Source organism: Oncorhynchus nerka, linkage group LG18 (assembly GCF_034236695.1).
Source record: "Oncorhynchus nerka isolate Pitt River linkage group LG18, Oner_Uvic_2.0, whole genome shotgun sequence".
NCBI lineage: Eukaryota > Metazoa > Chordata > Actinopteri > Salmoniformes > Salmonidae > Oncorhynchus > Oncorhynchus nerka.
The window spans coordinates 34,107,564-34,129,988 of record NC_088413.1 but is presented as its reverse complement, the minus strand read 5'-3'; the positions used below and the strand labels follow the sequence as shown (position 1 = coordinate 34,129,988).

General features: G+C 46.4%; 1 protein-coding gene across 3 annotated transcripts in view; it reads left to right on the top strand.

The window, feature by feature from the left end:
• LOC115145866 (protocadherin Fat 1-like) overlaps positions 1–22,179 on the top strand; it is a 98,685-nt gene extending 76,506 nt beyond the window's left edge. The window contains exons 14-30 of one of the 3 annotated variants that reach the window (XM_029687454.2): positions 1,360–1,749; positions 3,008–3,222; positions 6,802–6,939; positions 7,305–7,448; positions 7,970–8,167; positions 10,838–11,437; positions 11,933–12,155; positions 12,365–12,499; positions 12,727–12,884; positions 14,044–14,524; positions 14,803–14,956; positions 15,544–15,654; positions 15,790–16,433; positions 16,981–17,115; positions 18,684–18,743; positions 19,388–19,423; positions 20,106–22,179. In XM_029687454.2, coding sequence (XP_029543314.2) covers positions 1,360–1,749; positions 3,008–3,222; positions 6,802–6,939; positions 7,305–7,448; positions 7,970–8,167; positions 10,838–11,437; positions 11,933–12,155; positions 12,365–12,499; positions 12,727–12,884; positions 14,044–14,524; positions 14,803–14,956; positions 15,544–15,654; positions 15,790–16,433; positions 16,981–17,115; positions 18,684–18,743; positions 19,388–19,423; positions 20,106–20,794 — 4,511 coding nt within the window. In that variant the 3' untranslated portion in view covers positions 20,795–22,179. The remainder of the gene's footprint in view (positions 1–1,359; positions 1,750–3,007; positions 3,223–6,801; positions 6,940–7,304; positions 7,449–7,969; positions 8,168–10,837; positions 11,438–11,932; positions 12,156–12,364; positions 12,500–12,726; positions 12,885–14,043; positions 14,525–14,802; positions 14,957–15,543; positions 15,655–15,789; positions 16,434–16,980; positions 17,116–18,683; positions 18,744–19,387; positions 19,424–20,105) is intronic. The other 2 variants (XM_065004049.1, XM_029687456.2) reach the window with 2 other exon arrangements.
• Positions 22,180–22,425: the final 246 nt, after the last annotated feature.

Genomic DNA, 22,425 nt, shown 5'->3' with positions numbered 1-22,425 from the left:
TCTCTTTCCTCTCTAGCCCCCCTATCTCTTTCCTCTCTAGCCTCCCTATCTCTTTCCTCTCTAGCCCCCCTATCTCTTTCCTCTCTAGCCCCCTATCTCTTTCCTCTCTAGCCCCCCTATCTCTTTCCTCTCTAGCCCCCCTATCTCTTTCCTCTCTAGCCCCCCTATCTCTTTCCTCTCTATCCCCCTATCTCTTTCCTCTCTATCCCCAGTTATCTTCTGAAGTGTTTTTTTCTTTCTATTCCTTGTCTGTGCTGTCCCTCGTTCTATTGGGTAAACAGCATTTATGTGGCTCATACTAGATATGCACACAAGCTTTCTTGCCACTTTGGGCTGAGGAGGAGCATCTTTGTTACCGCTGTCGATAAAGTTTCAACTAATGCTGTCTTCCGAAGGCACAGTTTAATCAAACCCACGGTGCCGAATTTGGAGATTAGCATGTAGACATTTTGTCTGCCTGTGGTTAAGTAAAATGGCAGACTGGTTTTGGATACCAGATAGGGATGCAAGATAAAAGTAGGAACATAGTTTTATAAGGTACTGCATAAACATGACAAAATCAGGCCACAGTGTTGGAGGAAACGTCCAGAAGACTGGATATGAAGTATAATCGCCTGGTGTCGGGAGTCGAGATTGCTTAACGATTTGGCGCGATCCACTTAGACGTCATCAAGCAATTTCCGTCGGCCGAGTAATTTGGTCTGATAAAAGCGACGGTGACTGGAACCAACAGGTGGCAATAAGCCGGGCTCCTGCCGACAAGAACTGCATCCCAAATGGCACCCTGTTCCCATTGCAGTGCTCTACTTTTGACCAGGGCCCGTTTGGTCAAAAGTAGTGCACTATCGAATAGAGTGCCATTTGGGACACAGACAGAGTCTCTTTAGTCGTAATGAGATGCGCTGAGGAGGGGAATGTGTGTGTGTGTGTGAGAGATGTGGGCCACCTGCAAAAAGGCATTATGGTTATTGTCCACATCCGTCTCCGTCTTGTTTTTGGACCGCCCAGTCGGGAAGCGGCAAGGTGTTATTACGAGGGCGATGTGACTTGCATGTTTGCGTTGTGAATGCTTTTGGTCGGCGAAAAGGGTATATGGTGTTGAACGGCTGATATGACAAAGTATTGTTACTCAGGAGTGTGTGACTGTATTGCTGAGAAAGTACACAGAGATTTATATTGTTGGCCGTTTGGATTGTTCATGGTTTTGCTTTCCAACAAAGGCAAAACGATAATGAACTGTCACTCAGAGTAATGTTAGTCTAATGCTCTTATGTCAGAATATCAGATTCTACACATTTAGTTTTATTTTAGTCCATGTGTTTTTAACACGATCTCCATCTCTCTCTGTCTCCTCCCCAGGCTTGAACGGCGACATCCTCTACTCCCTCGCCGACTCGGCCGACGGCCACTTCTCCGTGGATGAGCGTACCGGCGTCATTGCCTTAAAAAAGCCCCTGGACCGCGAGGCGCGGGCTGTGTACGAGCTCAAAGCGCGCGCCTCCGACCGGGGCTCCCCGCGCCGCCTCTCGTCCCTCTCCCGCGTCACGGTCTCCGTGCTGGACATCAACGACAACCCGCCCGTGTTCGAGCACCGCGAGTATGTGGCGGGCGTTTCGGAGGACGTGGCGGTGGGCACGCAGTTGCTGCGGGTGCACGCCGCTAGCCGGGACATTGAAGCCAACGGGGAGATCGCCTATGCCATCGTGAGCGGGAACGAACACGGCATGTTCAGTGTCGACCCTCAGACTGGTATGTATCTCTCTCTGTATGTCTCTCTCGCTGTATCTCGCTGTATCTCTCTCTCTGTATCTCTCTGTATCTATCTGTATCTCTATCTCTCTCTCTCTGTATCTCTCTCTCGCTGTATCTCTCTGTATCTCTCTGTATCTCTATCTCTCTCTCTCTGTATCTCTCTGTATCTCTATCTCTCTCTCTCTGTATCTCTCTCTCTCTCTGTATCTCTCTGTATCTCTCTCTCTGTCTCTCTCTCTCTCTGTCTCTCTCTCTCTCTGTCTCTCTCTCTCTGTCTCTGTCTCTGTCTCTCTCTCTCTGTCTCTGTCTCTGTCTCTCTCTCTCTCTCTCTCTCTCTGTCTCTCTCTCTCTCTGTCTCTCTCTCTCTCTGTCTCTCTCTCTCTCTGTCTCTCTGTCTCTCTCTCTGTCTCTCTGTCTGTATCTCTCTCTGTATCTCTCTGTATTTCTATCTCTCTCTCTGTATCTCTCTCTGTATCTCTCGCTCTCTGTATCTCTCTATCTCTCGCTCTCTGTATATCTCTCTCTCTCTCTCTGTATCTCTCTCTCTCTCTGTATCTCTCTCTCTGTATCTCTCTCTCTCTGTATCTCTCTCTCTCTGTATCTCTCGCTCTCTGTATCTCTCTGTATCTCTCGCTCTCTGTATATCTCTCTCTCTCTCTGTATCTCTCTCTCTCTCTCTGTATCTCTCTCTCTCTCTGTATCTCTCTGTCTCTCTCTCTCTCTCTCTCTCTCTCTGTATCTCTCTGTATCTCTCGCTCTCTGTATCTCTCTGTATCTCTCTGTATCTCTCTCTCTGTATCTCTCTCTCTCTCTGTATCTCTCTCTCTCTCTGTATCTCTCTCTCTCTCTCTCTCTCTCTCTCTGTGTATCTCTCTGTATCTCTCTGTATCTCTCTGTATCTCTCTTCTCTCTCTCTCTCTCTCTCTCTCTCTCTCTCTCTCTCTGCCCCTCTTGTCTCCACCTCTCTTCTTCCTTTATGTCTCGCCAGGGGCACCATATTATGACTACTACCTTTGTGTGTATGTGTGGCATACACATATCTTGTTCTGGAGGCAGCCTAATGCCTGACATTAAATTAGCCAATTTCGACTTTGCAGCTGGCCTATCTAAGGGGCGATCACTCAGTAAACGTCAACCTGCGTTTCAAAGGGGACGTAGCAGATGACATGTCTGTTGTGTACATTGGGACAGTGGAGGAACCTTCTTCTAATCCATCCGTCCTATCCTCCCTCTCCCTCTTTCGTCTCCCCTCCAGGTGACATCTTCGTCATCGAGCCGTTGGACTTCGAGGCGTCCCACGAGTACTACCTGACGGTGGAGGCCACGGACGGGGGCACGCCGCCGCTCAGCGACATGGCCACGGTCAACATCAACCTGACGGACGTCAACGACAACAGCCCCGCCTTCGGCCAGGCCACCTACGCCGCCGTGGTGGCCGAGGACGCCGAACCCGGCAAGACAGTGGTGGCGGTGAGTTGACCGATGAGTGACCGTTCTGATCATTTGGTCTGGTGTTTCTAGAAAACTAGAACAAAAAAGCATATCAAATCGCTAAAGGAATATATTAGAGTTTGTTTGCGTTGTGTTGGAACCTACAACATGTTTTTGTTTTGCGGGGATTCCCCTACCATTGTATAGGCAGTGCGCTTATGTCGCGTCTGTCATTCTTCTTCTGTTTCCCTCCCGCTCATAAAATACCTTTTCAATCACCGCACGCACACCTCATCCCATTATTTCACCCCTTTGTTAACTAGTCTTTCAGTCAGTACCCTCTCTCTTTATCTCTCTCTCTCTGTCACGTATCAGTTGCTGTGTTAGATCACCTTCTGGTGGTGCAGAGTTAACCTCTTGCGACGAGCAATCCCGTATCCGGGAGCGTAATCATAGCCTCAAATGCATTAGAATAACGCAGTGGACATAAATACCCCTAGAAACTTTTCCTATTCATTAAAATCGCAAATTAAATGAAATAAATATATTCAAACACAAGCTTAGCCTTTTGTTAACAACACTGTCATCTCAGATTTTCAAAATATGCCTTACAGCCAACGCTAGACAAGCATTTGTGTAAGTTTATCATGGCATAATGCTATGCTAGCTCTGCTGGCAGCAGGCAACATTTTCACGAAAATAAGAAAAGCAACCAAATTAAATAATTTACCTTTGAAGAACTTCGGATGCTTTCACTCAGGAGACTCCCAGTTAGATAGCAAATGTTCCTTTTTTCCAAAAAGATTATTTTTGTAGGCGAAATAGCTCCCGTTTCTTCATAATGCTTGGCTGAGAAATCGACCGGAAAATGCTACAACTATAACGCCAAACTTTTTTCAAAATTTGCTCCATAATATCGACAAACACGGCAAACGTTGTTTAGGATCCATCCTCAAGGTGTTTTTAACATATATATTCGATAATATATCCGGCAATTGGTTTCTCATAAGAAGCGATTGGAAAAATGGCTACCTCAGTATTTTACGCAAGATTTTCTGCGGGAGACACCATGTGACCATATGCTATATATGGTCCCTTACGGCTATTCTTCAATGGAAATGCCTAAAAGGACGTGCTGTAGACACTTTGCTGTAGACACCTTGGGGAATACGTAGAAAACGGAAGCTCATTCGTAGCTCATTCACAGCCATATAAGGAGTCATTGGCATGAGGCGGTTTCAAAAAAATGCGGCACATCCTGGTTGGATTTTTATCTGGGTTTCGCCTGTAACATCAGTTCTGTGGCACTCACAGATAATATCTTTGCAGTTTTGGAATCGTCAGAGTGTTTCCTTTCCAAAGCTGTCAATTATATGCATAGTCGAGCATCTTTTTATTGTTTTATTTTATTGTTTAAAACGGGAACGTTTTTCATCCAAAATGTTCAATAGCGCCCCCTAATGCATAACTGGTTAAACGAGGACCTCCCTCCGCTCTTCATACTGTAACACACAAACACACATACTAATGAATTAAAGATAGGTGACTCACGTCCCTTTCTCACCCTCTCCCCTTCCCCCTTTTCTATTTGTTTTATTTTTTACCTTTATCTAACTAGGCAAGTCAGTTAAGAACAAATTCTTATTGTCAATGACGGCCTAGGAACAGTGGGTTAACTGCCTGTTCAGGGCAGAACGACAGATTTGTACCTTGTCAGCTCAGGGATTTGAACTTGCAAACTTTCGGTTTACAAGTCCAACGCACAAACCACTAGGCTACCCTGCCGCCCCGATATACATTTTCTAACACCTCTTCCCTTGGCCCCTCACCCCTCCTCTCCCTCTTTCTTCCCCTGTGTCCATGTGTTAACTGTGTCTAATCAACCCGATATAAATGATTTGTCGTTAACTTCGTACGGCTGAAATCCTGTTAACGGGATTGATTTGACAACAGCCAGTGAAAGTGTAGGGCGCCAAATTCAAACAACAGAAATCAGATAATTTAAATTCCTCAAACATACAAGTATTATACTCCATTTTAAAGATAAACTTGTCGCTCTGGATAAGAGCGTCTGCTAAATGACTTAAATGTAATGTAATGTAATGTTGTTAATCCCACCACAGTGTCCAATTTCAAAAAGGCTTTACGACGAAAGAATACCATGCGATTATGTTAGGTCAGAGCCAAGCCACAGAAAATCACAGCCATTTTTCCATCATCCAAAGAGAGGAGTCACAAAAAGCAGAAATAGAGATAAAATGAATCAATTACCTTTGATGATCTTCATCAGATGACACTCATAGGACTTCATGGTACACAATGCATGTATGTTTTGTTCGATAAAGTTCATATTTATTCCCAAAAATCTCAGTTTACATTGGCGCGTTATGTTTTGCTTCCAAAACATCCGGTGATTTTGCAGAGAGCCACATCAATTTACAGAAATACTCATCATAAATGTTGATGAAAATACAAGTGTTATGCATGGAATTAAAGATAAACTTCTCCTTAATGCAACCGATGTGTCAGATTTCAAAAAAGCTTTACAGCGAAAGCACACCATGGAATAATCTGAGTACATGGCTCAGAGACCAAAACAAGCCATACAGATACCCGCCATGTTGTGGAGTCAACAGAAGTCAGAAATAGCATTATAAATATCCACTTACCTTTGAAGATCTTCATCAGAATGCACTCCCGGGAATATCAGTTTCACAATAAATGTTTGTTTTGTTCGATAAAGTCCATCAAGTATGTCCAAAAACCTCCTTTTTATTTGCATGTTTAGTTCACAAATCCAAATTCACAAGGCGCAGGCACTTAGTTCAGATGACAGTTCCTTTACAGTTCGTAGAAACATGTCAAACGATGTATAGAATCAATCTTTAGGATGTTTTTATCATAAATCTTCAGTAATATTCCAACCGGACAATTCCTTTGTCTTTAGAAATGAAAAGGAACAGAGCTCTTGCTCACGGCCGCGGACCTGACTTAGCTCATGGCATTCTGCCAGACACCTGGTTCAAACAGCTCTTATTCGCTCCCCCTTCATAGTAGAAGCCTGAAACAAGGTTCTAAAGACTGTTGACATCCAGTGGAAGCCTTAGGAAGTGCAATCAGACCAAATTGTACACTGTATATTGGATAGGCAAATAAATGAAAATCTACAAACCTCAGATTTCCCACTTCCTGGTTGGATTTTTTTTCCAGTTTTTTTCCTGCCATATGAGTTCTGTTATACTCACAGACATCATTCAAACATTTTTAGAAACTTCAGAGTGTGTTCTATCCACATCGACTAATATTATGCATATATTAGCAACTGGGCCTGAGTAGCAGGCAGTTTACTCTGGGCACCTTATTCATCCAAGCTACTCAATACTGCTCCCCAGCCATAAGAAGTTAAACAGGATTGTTATGTTTGCCCGTGTCACACACGTGTGAATCCTGTCCGTCCCCTGATTTCCCCTAGGATCCAATACTGGCCAGGTGTGTGTGAATATATCTGTTCCACGGTCTCGTGTCAGAGCAGGTGTGTGTGTGTAAGTCTACATCTGTGTGTGTCGTCCTCGGCGGCTGGTCGTGACTCTTCCTCTCTCCTGTCGTCTCGGGTCATAGGTGATGGCGGAGGATGCAGACGGGCCAGCCTATAACCACGTGCGTTACTCCATCGTGGCAGGGAACCAGGGCAGTCCCTTCACCATTGACCCAATCAGAGGAGAGGTCAAAGTGGCACGCCAGCTAGACAGAGAGACGGTATGGTGAAACATTCAAACGTTATAATGGATGGGCATTGATGTAAATTCCTTCAAATGCATATCTGTGAAATGTCTTTGAAGTTTGTGTGTGTGTGTGTGTGTGTGTGTGTGTGTGTGTGTGTGTGTGTGTGTGTGTGTGTGTGGGGGATATCTAATTCTGTCTTCGGTGACACCTTAATTGCACTGTAGACTGCAATCAAACTGAAACGCTGAGCCAGTTTACCAGTCAGCTTTGCATAATCGCTTACAAAAGCAGTAGAGAGTGAGAGGTATTAATTCTGTCTTCCTCTCTCCCTCCTCTCTTTCTATCTCCATTTCTTTCTCGCCACCCCACCCACCCCTCTTCCCTCCCTTCCCCATCAGACATCGGGGTACACCCTGACGGTGCTGGCGTCGGACAACGGCGTTCCGGCCCGCTCCAGCAGCGCCACGGTCAACGTCGACGTGTCTGACATCAACGACAACCCGCCCCTCTTCTCCCCTGCCAACTACAGCCTCATCATCCAGGTGAGGAGGAAGGGAGGGATGGATGGAAGGAGAGAGTGGGAGGGGAGGAGGGTGGGGAAGGTGGGAAAGAGAGGCCAACGGGGAGAGAAGAGTTGAGGAGAGAAGAGAATAGAGAAGAAGGGAGGGATGAGGGGTTGGAAGTGAAGAAAGAAGTGGTGAGATGACAGAAGGTGTAAGGATTCGAAAGATGATACAAAAAAATGCATCTTTCCTCCCTTTTTACTATCAGGAAGGGAGGGAGAGATTGGGCAAATAGGGATGCACCGTCAGGTATCTCTGTCTTTACTTTTGAGGAGCCACAGTGAAAACCAGAAATCTGATATAGGGATTTGGTGTCTGTGCACAAACGCACACATATATACGCACACTGAAAAAAATGGCTTAGCCTTCCAGGAAGAGAAAGATTGATTCACAAGATTGATTCCCACATCAAATCCCATCTTACTGCTCTCTCACACAGCAGTCGGTACTGCCCACAGTATCCCCGAATACTAAGTCTAAACCACTTCCTTTTCTCGCAGGAGAATCGTCCAATGGGGACCAGCGTTGTCCAGCTCATGGTGACCGACCGGGACGCCACGCACAATGGGCCGCCGTTCGCCTTCGCCATCGTCGACGGCAATGAGGGGGGGGTGTTCGAGGTGAACCAACAGGGGGTGCTGCTGGTGGTGGAAGAGCTGAAGAGGAAGACCAATGAGAACTACCTGCTGCATGTCCAGGTACTATAGGAGCATATATGGAGTGTTGGTTGGTCACTCTCTCTCCTTCTATTACTGTATTTCCTTCACTTTATTTTTCTTTCTCTTTCTGTGTGTCTCTCTTTCTCTTTCTGTGTGTCTCTCTCTCTCTCTCTCTCTGTATCAATCTGTATCTCACTCTCTCTGTATCTCTCGCTCTCTCTGGATCTCTTTCTCTTTGTAACTCTCTCTCTGTATCTCTCTCTCTGTATCTCTCTGTATCTCTCTGTGTGTGTCTCTCTCTGTGTCTCTCTCTGTGTCTCTCTCTGTGTCTCTCTCTGTCTGTATCTCTCTCTGTGTCTCTCTCTCTCTCTCTCTGTATCTCTCTCTCTGTGTCTGTCTGTATCTCTCTCTCTCTGTATCTCTCTCTGTGTCTCTCTCTGTGTGTGTCTCTCTCTCTCTGTGTCTCTCTCTCTCTGTGTCTCTCTCTGTGTGTGTCTCTCTCTCTGTGTCTCTCTCTCTCTGTGTGTCTCTTTCTCTGTGTCTCTCTTTCTCTGTGTCTCTCTCTGTGTCTCTCTCTCTTTCTCTTTCTGTATCTCTCTCTGTATCTCTCTCTCTCTCTGTATTTCTCTTTCTGTATCTCTCTGTATTTCTCTTTCTGTATCTCTCTGTATTTCTCTTTCTGTATCTCTCTGTATTTCCGTTTCTGTATCTTTCTCTCTCTTTCTGTATCTCTCTCTTTCTGTATCTCTCTCTTTCTGTATCTCTCTTTCTGTATCTCTCTCTTTCTCTTTCTGTATCTCTCTCTCTGTATCTCTTTCTCTAACTCTCTTTGTATCTCTCTTCTCTTTCTGTATCTATCTCTTTCTGTATCTCTCTCTTTCTGTATCTCTCTCTTTCTGTATCTCTCTCTTTCTGTATCTCTCTCTTTCTGTATCTCTCTCTGTATCTCTTTCTCTAACTCTCTCTGTATCTCTCTCTCTCTCTGTATTTCTCTTTCTGTATCTGTATCTCTCTCTCTTTCTGTATCTCTCTTTCTGTATCTCTCTCTCTCTGTATTTCTCTTTCTGTATCTCTCTCTCTCTTTCTGTATCTCTCTCCACCCCCTCTACTCCCCCATCATACTTATACATATGCTTACCTCTCTTCTATTCTCTCCCTTCTCTCTCTTTCTGTGGAAAATAGCCTGCTCTGCCGCTGCCCACTGTGATAAACCTCTCTTAGAAACATCAAAATGATAACAAGATCTATAGCGTCAAATCTAAATAATCACCATGTATAAATAAATGTAAAATCCTGCTGCCCTCTCTCACACCGAGTGAATCAGAGTGCAAGGCGGAACATCTCACATGAGAGGCATAGTGGTGAGCGCCGTAGCCAGCTCGCGTGTTGCGAGTCGGTGAACTACTGTTCTCGCTCTCTCTCTCTCCTCGGAGAAAAGGAGTAGGCGGATGTGAAAGAAGTGCGATTTCTCGACTCAGACTAACGTTCTGAATGTTGCAGATAGAAATATATTGAGCAGAGCCGAGATGGTTTCCCTCTTCTCTCTGACCGACAATTCCATCTGTTCTACTCTGTGTATTTCTCTCTTAACGTTTGGTAATCCTCCCCGAACTCTCCAGAGGTTGCTGTAGCGTCTCTGGCTGTGTAAATGCCTTCCAAACGCAGGTGGACGTTTTTATTTTGTCTGAGCACGTAGGCCCTTAGTCTTTCTGCAGGTGGTCCATGTTGACTTGTGTATTGATGAGTGTGGAAGGTTCAGCATTAGGAGAATGGAAGAGCATAAGCTCCCTCTACAGTGGGGAAGTGGAGCTGCATAGAGCAAAATGAATGGCAAAGATGGAGTACTTCCAACACGTGTCTTGTTTGGTTTTTTCTGCTGTACCCTGTATGTCATTTGGTTAGCCTTCTGAGCGCTCTTGGACGATAAGTGATTTGGCGATACTAGAGTATAATAAACAAGCAAACTAACACGCAACTGACGCAGTGATAGTCCATCCTAGGTCGAGCACAGTTATGTTATTACCCGTTATTACCCGTGTAGGGGTGATATGGGGGATCGCTGAGTGATAGTCTGCTTTAACATGGTTGCCGACATGGTGGCAGTTATTTGGGCTTATACGTTGTCAGAAATAGTACTTTTTGTTGAATGAAAGCAGTAAAATAAGTGAATCGTGTCAAAGTTTTGGAGACATTTTATAACTAGGCCTAAGTCCTAGTATGAGTTTTTGATAATTAATATGCAAGCTTTAGTTGGGTCACCTCTCTCTCTCTCTCTCTCTCTCTCTCTCTCTCTCTCTCTCTCTCTCTCTCAACAGACACAACATGTGACTTATCCCTCTCTCTCTCTCTCAACAGACACAACATGTGACTTATCCCTCTCTCTCTCAACAGACACAACATGTGACTTATCCCTCTCTCTCTCAACAGACACAACGTGTGACTTATCCCTCTCTCTCTCTCTCAACAGACACAACGTGTGACTTATCCCTCTCTCTCTCTCTCAACAGACACAACGTGTGACTTATCCCTCTCTCTCTCTCTCTCAACAGACACAACATGTGACTTATTCCTCTCTCTCTCAACAGACACAACATGTGACTTATCCCTCTCTCTCTCTCTCAACAGACACAACGTGTGACTTATCCCTCTCTCTCTCAACAGACACAACATGTGACTTATCCCTCTCTCCTCTCCCTTTTCTCCCTCTAGGTGGCTGACAACGGCAAGCCCCAGCTCCTCTCCACGGCCTACATCAGCATCCGGGTCATCGACGAGAGTGTCTACCCGCCCGCCGTCTTCCCGCTGGACATCTACATTTCTGTCGCCGGCGAGGAGTACCCCGGCGGCGTGCTCGGTAAAATCCACGCCACCGACCAGGACATTTACGACACGCTAACTTACAGTCTCGCACCTCCATCATCCCAGGATAACGCCGAAGACGCTCTGTTCACCGTCTCCGCCGCGGACGGGAAAGTCATCGCCCAGCGCCCGCTCGACGTGGGCCACTACCCGCTCAACATCACCGTCACGGACGGGCGCTTTTCGGCGACGGCCGACGTGAACGTGCACGTGCGCCAAGTGACTCGGCAGGCGCTGGACAACTCCATCGCCGTGCGTTTCGCCGGCATCGCGCCCGAAGAGTTCGTCGGGGACTACTGGCGCACGTTCCAGCGGGCGTTGAGGAATGTAGCAGGGGTGAGACGCAGCGAGGCCCAGCTGGTTAGTCTGCAGCCCTCCGAGCAGGGGACAGGAGACCTGGATGTTCTACTGGTTCTGGAGAAGTCCGGGAGTCCCTACCAACCACAGGAGGTAAGAACCATGACCACGGCTCAGAGTAGGAGTGCTGATCTCGGATCAGGTCCTCCCCCTGTCCATCTCATCCTATCAATTGTGATCTGAAAGGCAAGACTGATTCTAGATCAGCACTTACTTTGTTTACTAGCCAATGAGGTTATGATACCGATAATAATACCAATAGCATATGTAATAATTTAACGCAATATAATGCTTGTAATAATGATGATAGGGATATTAACTTTAGCATAACATATAATATGGCACACTATGTATGAATAGCTTTTAAAATGCTGGTCTGTCTTCCACTAACATAAAAGTACGAATAGAAGACGGGCAACCATAGAAATTGACCGAATGTATTTACAGTTGTGAAATAGAATCAAAACTCTAGGATTCATCATGAAGAATAGTCAAGTGCCGAATTCGCTGCAATATGTCACATGTCCGTTTAAGGACTTCCAGGTTGATCTTTCAGTCTTTTTAACGTCTTCACCGTTGCTCCTCCAGGTGGTCTTCCGCAAGCTCAACTCGTCTGCGGCGGTCATCGAGGAAATGACGGGCGTGCGCCTCGTGCGCGTGGTCAAGAAGCTGTGCGCCGGCCTGGACTGCCCGCTGCGCTTCTGCGACGAGGTCATCAGCCTGGACAGGACCGCCATGTCCACCTATAGCACGGCCCGTCTCAGCTTCGTCACGCCACGACACCAGCGCACGGCTACCTGTCAATGTGAAGGTACTGACAGGCACACACCGAGACGTACATGGGCCTACACACACACACACACACACACACACATAGGCATAGATGTGCATAAATAGACACACACACACACACACACACACACCTTTACCCCTCCCACCCCATCACACACACATAGACCTAAACCCCTGACCCCATTCTGGCTTCATCATGCTCTTAACCCGTGTACGTTGTTGTTCCAGGTGGCAAATGTCCCACGGTGAACAAGCTGTGTGATGCCAACCACTGCCCAGAGGGCATGGAGTGTGTGGCAGACCGGAAGGAGGCCAAGTATAGCTGTGTGTGTACAGATGGTGCCAAGCAGGGCAAGTGCTCCGGTAAGAGCAGACACACCTCTCATCCTATCTGACTCTCTCTCTCCCCCTCTGCATATCTCTCTCTCTCTCTCTACTTACCCCTCTCTCCCTCTCGCTCACTGATATGAAGCTGTCAAATGAGTATATATGAACCTACTGTTTGTTTTGTCTCTGTATTCACTGTCTAGTTATCGGTCTCTCCCTCTTCTTATCTCTCCCCCCCATACTTATCTTTGCCCCCTCCCCAGACGGCCAGTCCCTGACGTTCAGCGGGACGGGCTATGTCAAGTACCGTCTGATGGAGAATGAGAACAAGGAGGAGATGAAGCTGTCCCTCAGGCTGAGGACCTTCTCCAGCCACGCCACCGTCATGTACGCCAAGGGCACCGACTACAGCATCCTGGAGGTGGGTCAAAGGTCAAACACTGTGTGCGCGTGTCCATGTGAGAAGATGCCGGATTCTAGCTACTAGCCACAGACTATAAGAACATAAATCTCCTTCCCACACCATTTCAAGTCCACCGTAGTATTTTTCCCAGCTTGGGCATGAAATCACAGTAAACAAACTACTTTCTTGTCTGTGCTGTGGGTACTGTCCTATTTATTCTGAGTCTGCTGCTCCAGCTCCCAGTCCCATGCCCAATCCCCGTATTAGCCCATGTTATCCTGTGAAGGCAACGGCCTGATAATCGCTAGCTGCCAGGACCTCCCCTTGGGGGGGGGCACCATGCTGTGTGCTGGTTGTCTTTTATGATCCTCGCGTGAAAGGGCTCTGGGAATGCGGTGGTGGGACTGCATGTCGAACAACACACACAGCCGTGCTATTTTCAGGGAATGCTGAGAGGGAAGCGGAAAGCACTTTCTCACACATTCCTCACCGGTGTACGGTCTAGGTGCCAGAGGATCAGCTAGCTATTCACTACGTAGTGCACTACTTTTGAGCAGGGCCCATAGGGCTCTGGTCAAAAGTAGTGCACTATAGAAGAAATAGGGTGCCATTTGGGACACTAGTGCTCCAAGGGATTTAGCTTACTGGTTTGAAAATTACATGATATTACAAGACAATACATTATATACACAAAAGTATGTGGACAGCCCTTCAAATTAGTGGATTCAACTAATTTCAATCACACACGTTGCTGGTGTATAAGGTGTATAAAATCGAGCACACCGCCATGGAATCTCCATAGACAAAAATTGGCAGTAGAATGGCCTTACTGAAAAGCTCAGTGACTATCAGCGTGGCACCGTCATAGGATGCCACCATCCCAACAGGTCAGTTCGTCAAATGTCTGCCCTGCTAGAACATTTATTTGTTGCTCTGGTTACATTTGTAACCAGTTAAGAACAGCCCTTAGCAGTGGTATATTGGCCATATACCACACCCCCGCCCGTTCCTTATTGGTTAATTATGGTAGCCCCGCCTTGGCACGGTGACCGTTTTGCCATATTGCTGCTACTTATCCAGGCTGGTTAGAGCTGCAGAAGTTCCTATGGTGGGTAGGGACTAGCGGTTCTATCTGGACGGGGCCTAACTCCTCTCTCTCCTTTTCTCCTTCCGTCAGATTGTGAATGGCCGCCTGCAGTACAAGTTTGACTGTGGCAGTGGCCCTGGAATCGTCTCTGTACACAGCACCCAGGTCAACGACGGTGACTGGCACGCGGTCACCCTCGAGGTGGATGGCAACTACGCCAAGCTGGTCCTGGACCGCGTGCACGCCGCCTCGGGCACAGCGCCGGGTACTCTGCGCACACTCAACCTGGACAACAGCGTCTACTTCGGCGGGCATGTGCGCCAGCACCCCTCTTCCACAGCCGGGCGCCACGGTCGCAGTTTGCCCCTCACCAATGGGCTCCGAGGCTGCGTGGAAGCCATCGTGCTCAACGGCCAAGAGCTGCCGCTCAACACCAAGGCGCGTGGCGCCCACGCCATGCTGGAGGACGCGGTGGACGTGGCGCCCGGGTGCGTGCTGGCGCCCGCCACCGAGGGCTGCTCCAGCAACCCCTGTACCAACGGGGGCAGCTGCTCCTCACTGGCCAACGGAGGTACGAAACTCCCGTTGTGGTTTTTGTCGCCTGGTGTCGTGTCTACTCGAGTTGCGTAGTTATGCTCCTCAACCTAGTCTGCTTATAATGCCCAACGTTTTGATTATCTGAAGATGATTACTGTGTCATCCGAATGTGCGTTTCTGAGCCCAAAGTTAAAGTATACAGCTGTAATCCTCATTCCTCAATCCAAACCTGTTTCCCCCACGGCCCTGTGAACACCAAATTACAATGGCATGTCCAACCTTTCTCTTATGCTTTCTCTGCTGTTTCACCAGGTTACTTCTGTAAGTGCAAGGCTTCGTTCATGGGTACTCATTGTGAGATTGGCATCAGCCCATGTGCCTCCAACCCCTGCCTGTACGGGGGAACCTGCGTGCCACGCGGCGATGACCTCCACTGCCAGTGCAGAGGGCAGTACTCGGGACAACGGTAGGAATCTGTCTCTTTCGCATAGATATGATGCTTTTATGAACATAGTGTACTGCTTAAGGGTGAAAATGGAATTGTAGATTTGGGAGCTCAGACGAACCATTTTTCCTGGCTTTTGCTGACGGATATAAGGATGTATTACTTGTTATAAGCGTGGTATTAAAAATTATGCCCTCTTACCAATTTCAATGATTGGATGACATTTTCAAAAAAAATAAAAATCTGTTTTGGCATGTGTTGTATAAATATTTTGACAGAGGAAACAATCATCTTATCTGCGTTTTTGTTGTTGCTCCTATCCAGGGCCTCAGTATTCTCCATAACATCTGTTAGCACTCCTCCATTCACTTAATCTGAAATGAAAATCGAGCCTGAGCCTCGTGTTGATAACAAAAAACGGAAGCGTTGCACTGTAGGAAATGGCATTGAGCGTTTCCGCAGAGCTGGAATCGCATGCACGCGTCTCGATAATTCTCTGAGATACTCGGATGCCGCATTGGATCAGTGACTGTCAGGAAGTAATACGGTTATTTCGCATTACTCTTTGGTCTAGGCTGCTGTATTGAATACGTATCTTTTCGCTACAGGTGCCAGGTGGGGCCGTACTGCACAGACAACCCCTGTAAAAACAGTGGGAAGTGCATTGACAGCCTGGATGGTCCTGTGTGTGAGTGTGAACAGGGATTCCAGGGTGACAGGTATGTGTGCAAAAAGGGCGGCCGTCTTACTTCTCAATGCCACCGTTTTTCCCGTAGTCCATTTGCCAACGACTCTCTTTTACTGTCAACGTGTTGCTGTCTCTTGATCCTCCCTGTCCTTTCGTCGCGGTGCAGGTGCCTTGGTGATGTGGACGAGTGCCTGAAGAACCCGTGCTCCAACGGCGGCCAATGCCAGAACACCTACGGCTCGTACACCTGCAACTGCTCCCTGGGCTACATCGGGTGGCTATGCGAACTCCGCTCCGAGGTCCGCAACGAGTTCATCTCCACCTCCTGGAACATCGGCCTTGAGGAAGTCATCGGTATTGTGGTCTTTGTGGCCGCCATTTTCCTCCTGGTCGTCCTCTTCGTGGTCATCCGCAAGAGGGCGTGCCGAAGAAAGTCCAAGTCTGACGACAACAAGCGCAGCCAGGGAGGCCTAGGAGCGCCGCACCCCTTCCTCCAGGGGCCCTACTTTGACGCAAAGCTCTGTAAGAACATTTACTCTGACATTCCGCCGCAGGTGCCTGTTCGGCCCAGCTCGTACACACCCAGCATCCCCAGCGATTCGCGCAACAACCTGGACCGCAACTCGTTTGAGGGCTCGGCCATCCCCGAGCACCCCGAGTTCAGCACGTTCAACCCGGACACGATGCACGGACACCGCAAGACGGTTGCTGTGTGCAGCGTGGCGCCCAACCTGCCTCCGCCGCCGCCCTCAAACTCGGTCTCCGACAGCGACTCCATCCAGAAGCCCAGCTGGGACTACGAGTACGACGGTAAAGCTCCTTTACTCCAGTCCATATCTTTATTGTTGATTCATATTTGTAGATTCCCTATTATAGATTGTTTTAGGCTCATTGGTGGGAATTACCTTCACATCATTCACGGTGTGTCCAATGGGGTTGGGACGATTTATATGATTAAATCGACTCTCGTGATATTTGATATTGACGATAAGTCGGGAAATGCAAGAGTTATACTCTTTTTGAACTTTACAAATCAAAACTGTGCAGTTTTATCAGTTAGACTGAATGAATATGTCGAAATGAATTAACATATAATTTTTTCACCATACTAAGATTGTCATTAAATAATATGACAATATTATAAATATGGACATCAATTGTACAGTCTGGAATGATCTATCTAGTCATTAAAGGGGCAAATATCTCTCAACCCTCGTGTCCAATACTAAAGCCAAAGTACAAAAACCCCTCAAACTTGATCACAGTAGAAATGTAGCAAATCCCTGCGTGTCGTCTCTTCCCGGACATACTACTTCACCCACCTACATCTCTGTGTGTCTGTGCTTCTGTACTCCAGCTAAGGTAGTAGACTTGGATCACTGTTTGACCAAGAAGCCAGTGGAGGACAGTGCCTGTCACTACAACACCAGGGGCAGTATGTCTGAGGTCCAGTCCCTCAGCTCCTTCCAGTCCGAGTCCTGTGACGATAACGGTATGCATCTGAACAGAAATGGTCAACCTCTTTTCATTGATAAATGTCCTAATGTATTGACTAGATTGATTTATACCCAAAGTGAACCAAGTTAGGTCGTCTACAGACCCATATTTGTTCTTAATGTAGATCTAAATATGTTATTTTACTTTGGTTGTATAATTCTGAATTCCCGAAGCAGTACATCAGACTCTTGCATGTTTGCAGTGGAAAGCACACGTGGGGATGCTTGTGGAAAACTCTTCTGGTTCTTGTTTGACTGCAGTTCTTTGTAGAGTGGCCCCTTGGCCGTAGTTGACTTGTGAACATGCTACATGCTAATCATCGCTCTTTGCATGCCGTGATTGGCTGCGGCGGTGGCTCTGTGGGGTCATGTGTTCTTCTCTCTCCCTTTTTGCTGCGGGGCTTCAGTTCCCATTTGGATCAAATCGGTCCACAGACCCAGAACACGGTTTTAACTAGGGGTCAGCTTGTAAGTCCTCAATCACCTCGGTACAGAAGGAAGCGATCAAAGAGAAAAAAAACATTTAGCAAGATTCTCCAGGAATAAAAAGGCCTTTCTGTTGTCGGTCTCTTTGTTTTTTCTCTCTCTCGCCCTCTACTCAGCCCGAGCCGCAAAACAGGCGTGCTTGTACAGGCTTCCCCACTGCAGTGACAAGAGGGGAAATTAGCATTAGCCAAGGAAGTTTGCAAATTAGCATCATAACATGATTTTAAGTTATTTTCTCTTATTTTACTTGTATGTCCCTTTTTATTTTTGTCTCTCTTTTCGCATGTGTTTCTTTTAAAACAAAATCTAGCCACGGATGGATGTTTGAAGAAGACAGCGAGGAGAATTAAGCAAGGGTATAAAGTACATATGATGGTTCTTCTCCCATATCTGCCCTCATTTCACATTGGGTTGTGGGGAATGTGTTGGCCATCAATCACCACAACCTTCATCTGTACTTATCCTTATAACCTGACCGTGAAAACCTGCTGGATTTCTGATACATCGATCTAATGTATTTATCATAGATATCTTTACAGTATATCTATATAGAAAATATTTCAACTTCTTTGTTAACTATTATTTAGTTGTTTTTTTAGACTGTATTTGGACAAAAATATAGTCTTAGCTATTTTAGGGCTGGAAAGGCGTTTTTATCCTTGAGAATTTCTCTGATCCTTCCTTCCATACTATCAATGGCACCCCTAGCATCTCTGTATGTTGTTGCTGTGTGTTCTCTTGTACAAAGACCAAACTCCCTACTCCACCGTGTCCCGTTCCACCTCTGTGTTGTGACCAACCATCGAAACCCAAACATCCAATGTAGACATCCTTCAACATCATGCAGTCAGTCTTACCCTCCCGTCTTCGTCCTCCCCCCCCCCCCACCAACCAAAAACTACATACGTTTCAGAGCAACACGGGGGGGGGGAAGTGTTTTTGTAGGGAAACGTTTCTCGAACGTCAGTTTGACGTTTCCCGACGCAAACGTGCTCTTCCATTTTTGTTTGGTTTCTTTTTCCAAATCATTTGTACTAAACATATTCCTCATCTGCTCCTTTCCCTTACCTTTCACAAGCCTCCATAGTGACGGTTATCCACCTTGTCAACTCTGTTATTGACTCGGTGGAAGGAGAAGGTACTTTTTTACTACTATCACCTCAATACTTGTTAGTCGGTGTTTCTGTGTGGTTTCTGTGTGGTTGCGTTCCGTAGTTTCCAAACCTGGGTTCAAATACTATTTGAAATGTTTCAAGTACTTTGAGTGTTTGCTTCCACCTGCCTGGAGTAGTAGCAGGTGGGCAGAGTTTGCATTTTAAAAACACATTTCTATTGGTTCCATTGCAACAGGCAAGCACAGTTTAAAATGATTTTGAATACTATTTAAACCCAGGTCTGGTAATTTCATGCTCCGTCCTCAGTGTCAGGATGATGAGTTAGGCCTCGGAGATGCCATTTCCTTATCCAATGATATGCCCCATCTCATTGACATCCAAATTATTGTAATTTGAATCGCGCTGCCTAATTTGAGTCTCAAAATTGAAATGTCTCACACGATTGGCCAATTAACAGAGCAGCGAAAATGTCATTTGGAAGGGGCTAGGTTCATTTCCCTCGCCCCTCAATTGACCGTTTAAGAAAATGGCACTTGTTTGTATTGTAAGCGTGTATCTTTACTCAAGAGCAGTAGGTGTTTTTTTTTTCATTCTTGTTCTGGGCTTCTCTCTCTCGGGTTCTTAACTTGACTTGTTTTCCCTCTCTCCCACCTCGCCTCGTCTAAAGAGTCTTTTTTGGCTCATGATCTCAAGAACCCAAGAGGTGACTGTTTTGTCATTTTTTTGCCTGAAGCCCAGTGGTGTTCCCCCCCCTTACTGTCAACCAACAAAACAATCCTTTGCATGACGTAGATGCTGTGAGGAAATAAGACTGGAAATGTGTAAGCATTATTTGGTCGAAACAATATCATATGGATAGTTATAAACTAAACATGGAAACTCATTTTGTCACAGTACTTCAATTCAAATCCCTCACATAGACCCTAAAATGTGTTTTGTGTCCCCGCTTTCCCCCAGTAACTATAACAGTCCCACGTTGAATGAAGTTAGATTCCTTTGATGTCTAACACAAAAAAAAAAATTGGCCAATTTTAAAGCAAATGTTTGAAACGTTGCTTTGAAAATCACTAATCGTATTCACCCCCATTTAGAAATGATCTCAGCATAAACCACTCCAGAAAAGCAGTAAATGTAGTAAAAGTGTCTGTTTCAAGTGTATTACATCTTAATCAGTATTTGTTTATACTATGTATGTGTACGTGTATTTGCAAAGAATGTATTTTTGTGTTTATTTTTTAACACATCCAACTGAATGTGTTGGTGTGTCATGAAAATTGCATGGTGTGGGTTTTTAACACTAACATGCTGCTGGTGTGTGTGTATGTGCTTTGAGGCGTAAGGTGGTGGGACCTGTGGTGTCTAATTCTTTGCATCCTGTCCAACAGGCTATCACTGGGACACCTCTGATTGGATGCCAAGTGTTCAACTTCCTGGAATCCAGGAGTTCCCGCAGTATGAGGTCGTGGAGTCCCCGGCGCCCCTGTACAGTGACCCAAACGCCATCGATACTGACTACTACCCCGGCGGCTACGACATCGAGAGCGACTTCCCGCTGCCGCTAGAGGACTTCCCTGCCCACGAGGACCTGCCCCTGCCGCCCCTACCCGAGTATGGCGACCGCTACGCCACCCTAGAACCACCCCGGAGGGACCTGGCGCCTCCTGGCAGCCCAGGTTCGAGTTCGGCCTCGGGGGTGCGCCACCGCCCACCGCTGCCCCAGCTCTATAGCCTTAACCAGTACCTACCGCACCACCACTACCCCAGCGACGCTGAGGGCAGCCTGGGCCGGGGCAGCTCCACGGCCGCCACCAACTCCACCCCGACGTCCACCATGGGCGGCGCCAGCAGCTACCGGGGCGGCTACCCCATGGGGTACGGCCGGGGGGACTTTGAGGCGCCGGCGCTGGACAACATGTCCATGTCCCTGTACACATCCACGGCCTCCTGCTCGGACATGTCGGCGTGCTGCGAGGAGTCAGAGGTCATGATGAGCGACTATGAGAGCGGTGACGAGGGACACTTTGAGCAGCTGGCCATCCCCGCACTGGACTCCCAACAGCACACTGAAGTCTGACACTGGATCCAAACAAAAGTGCCTGAACCCCCACCCCCCACCCCTCCATCTCTACCTTATGTTAACCCCCTCTACCCGTGTATGTACACACTACAACTACACACAACACAAAGAGACACTACACTGACACAGACACACTTATACATACAGTGCCTTGCAAAAGTATTTACCCCTCCCCCCCCTTGCCATTTTTTCCTATTTTGTTGCATTACAACCTGAAATTTAAATAGATTTTTATTTGTATTTCATGTGATGGACATGCACAAAATTGGTGAAGTGAAATGAAAACAATTACTTGTTTCAAAAAAATTCAAAAAAATGACAACCAGAAAAGTGGTGCATGCATATGTATTCACCCCCTAAATAAGATCTGGTGCAACCAATTACCTTCAGAAGTCACATAATTAATTAAATAAAGTCCACCTGTGTGAAAGGTGTCACATGATCTGTCACATGATCTCAGTGTATATACACACCTGTTCTGAAAGGCCCCAGAGTCTACAACACCACTAAGCAATGGGAACCACCGAGCAAGCGGCACCATGAAGACCAAGGAGCTCTCCAAACAGGTCAGGGAGTGGAGAAGTACAGATCAGGGTTGGGTTAAAAAAAATATCCAAAACCTTGAACATCCTATAGAGCACCATTTAAAACCATTATTAAAAAATGGAAAGAATATGGCACCACAACAAACCTGCCAAGAGAGGGCCGCCCACCAAAACTCACGGAGCAGGCAAGGAGGGCATTCATCAGAGAGGCAACAAAGAGAACAAAGATAACCCTGAAGGAGCTGCAATCAAATGATACAAACCACCAACATCTATTTTAATTCCAGGTTGTAAGGCAACAAAATAGGAAAAATGCGAAGGGGGGTGACTACTTTCGTAAGACACTGTACACACAGAGAGCAATGAATTTGTTCACCTTAACAGGAGTAATCGGGACTGGTCTTACTCTGAAGGCTGCTTGGCTGAGCGGCAGTGTCTTCAAGGAGATACCATTTAGCACTGGACCCCGTAGCCTCCTCTATCTACTCAGTCCAAATCCTGCAGTACTGGAAAAATACCCGTGTTTGAGTTGGCTGTGCCATTGCTTTAAGTAAATGTCAATTATGCACAAGAAATGTCTGACGGAAAAGTACATTGATGTACAACTACAAAGGAAAAAAGAAAACCATTGACACCATTAACAATTATGATAAATAAAACACCGAATTCAAGGTGATATCTGTATTTGTAGAGGTAAAACAGTGCAAACGGATTTTTGATACAAATCCTCGTTCATTTTCAATGTAAATTTAAATGTACAGTTTTGATTTCAAGGTTTACTAGGTTTTGTAGATATTTCATGCTTTTGTTCCCCCCCCCCCAAAAAAAAAAACACAAGTTAAATGGTGTGTTACATTATCAGCCTTACTGTTCCTTCATTCACAAGAATAAAAAAACTAAAATTGTTTAACAAAAGAGAAGAGCTTTGCTTTTCCAAAACACAATGTATCCGTTGAAAGTTGATCGTCTCCTGCTCATTTCAGAAAGGGTCTTTCGATGAGCGACTGCATATTCTTGTGTTGTTAAATTTTTTTATTTGTTTGTTTGTACATGGTGACTTTGGAACCTCTTTATTTTTCCACC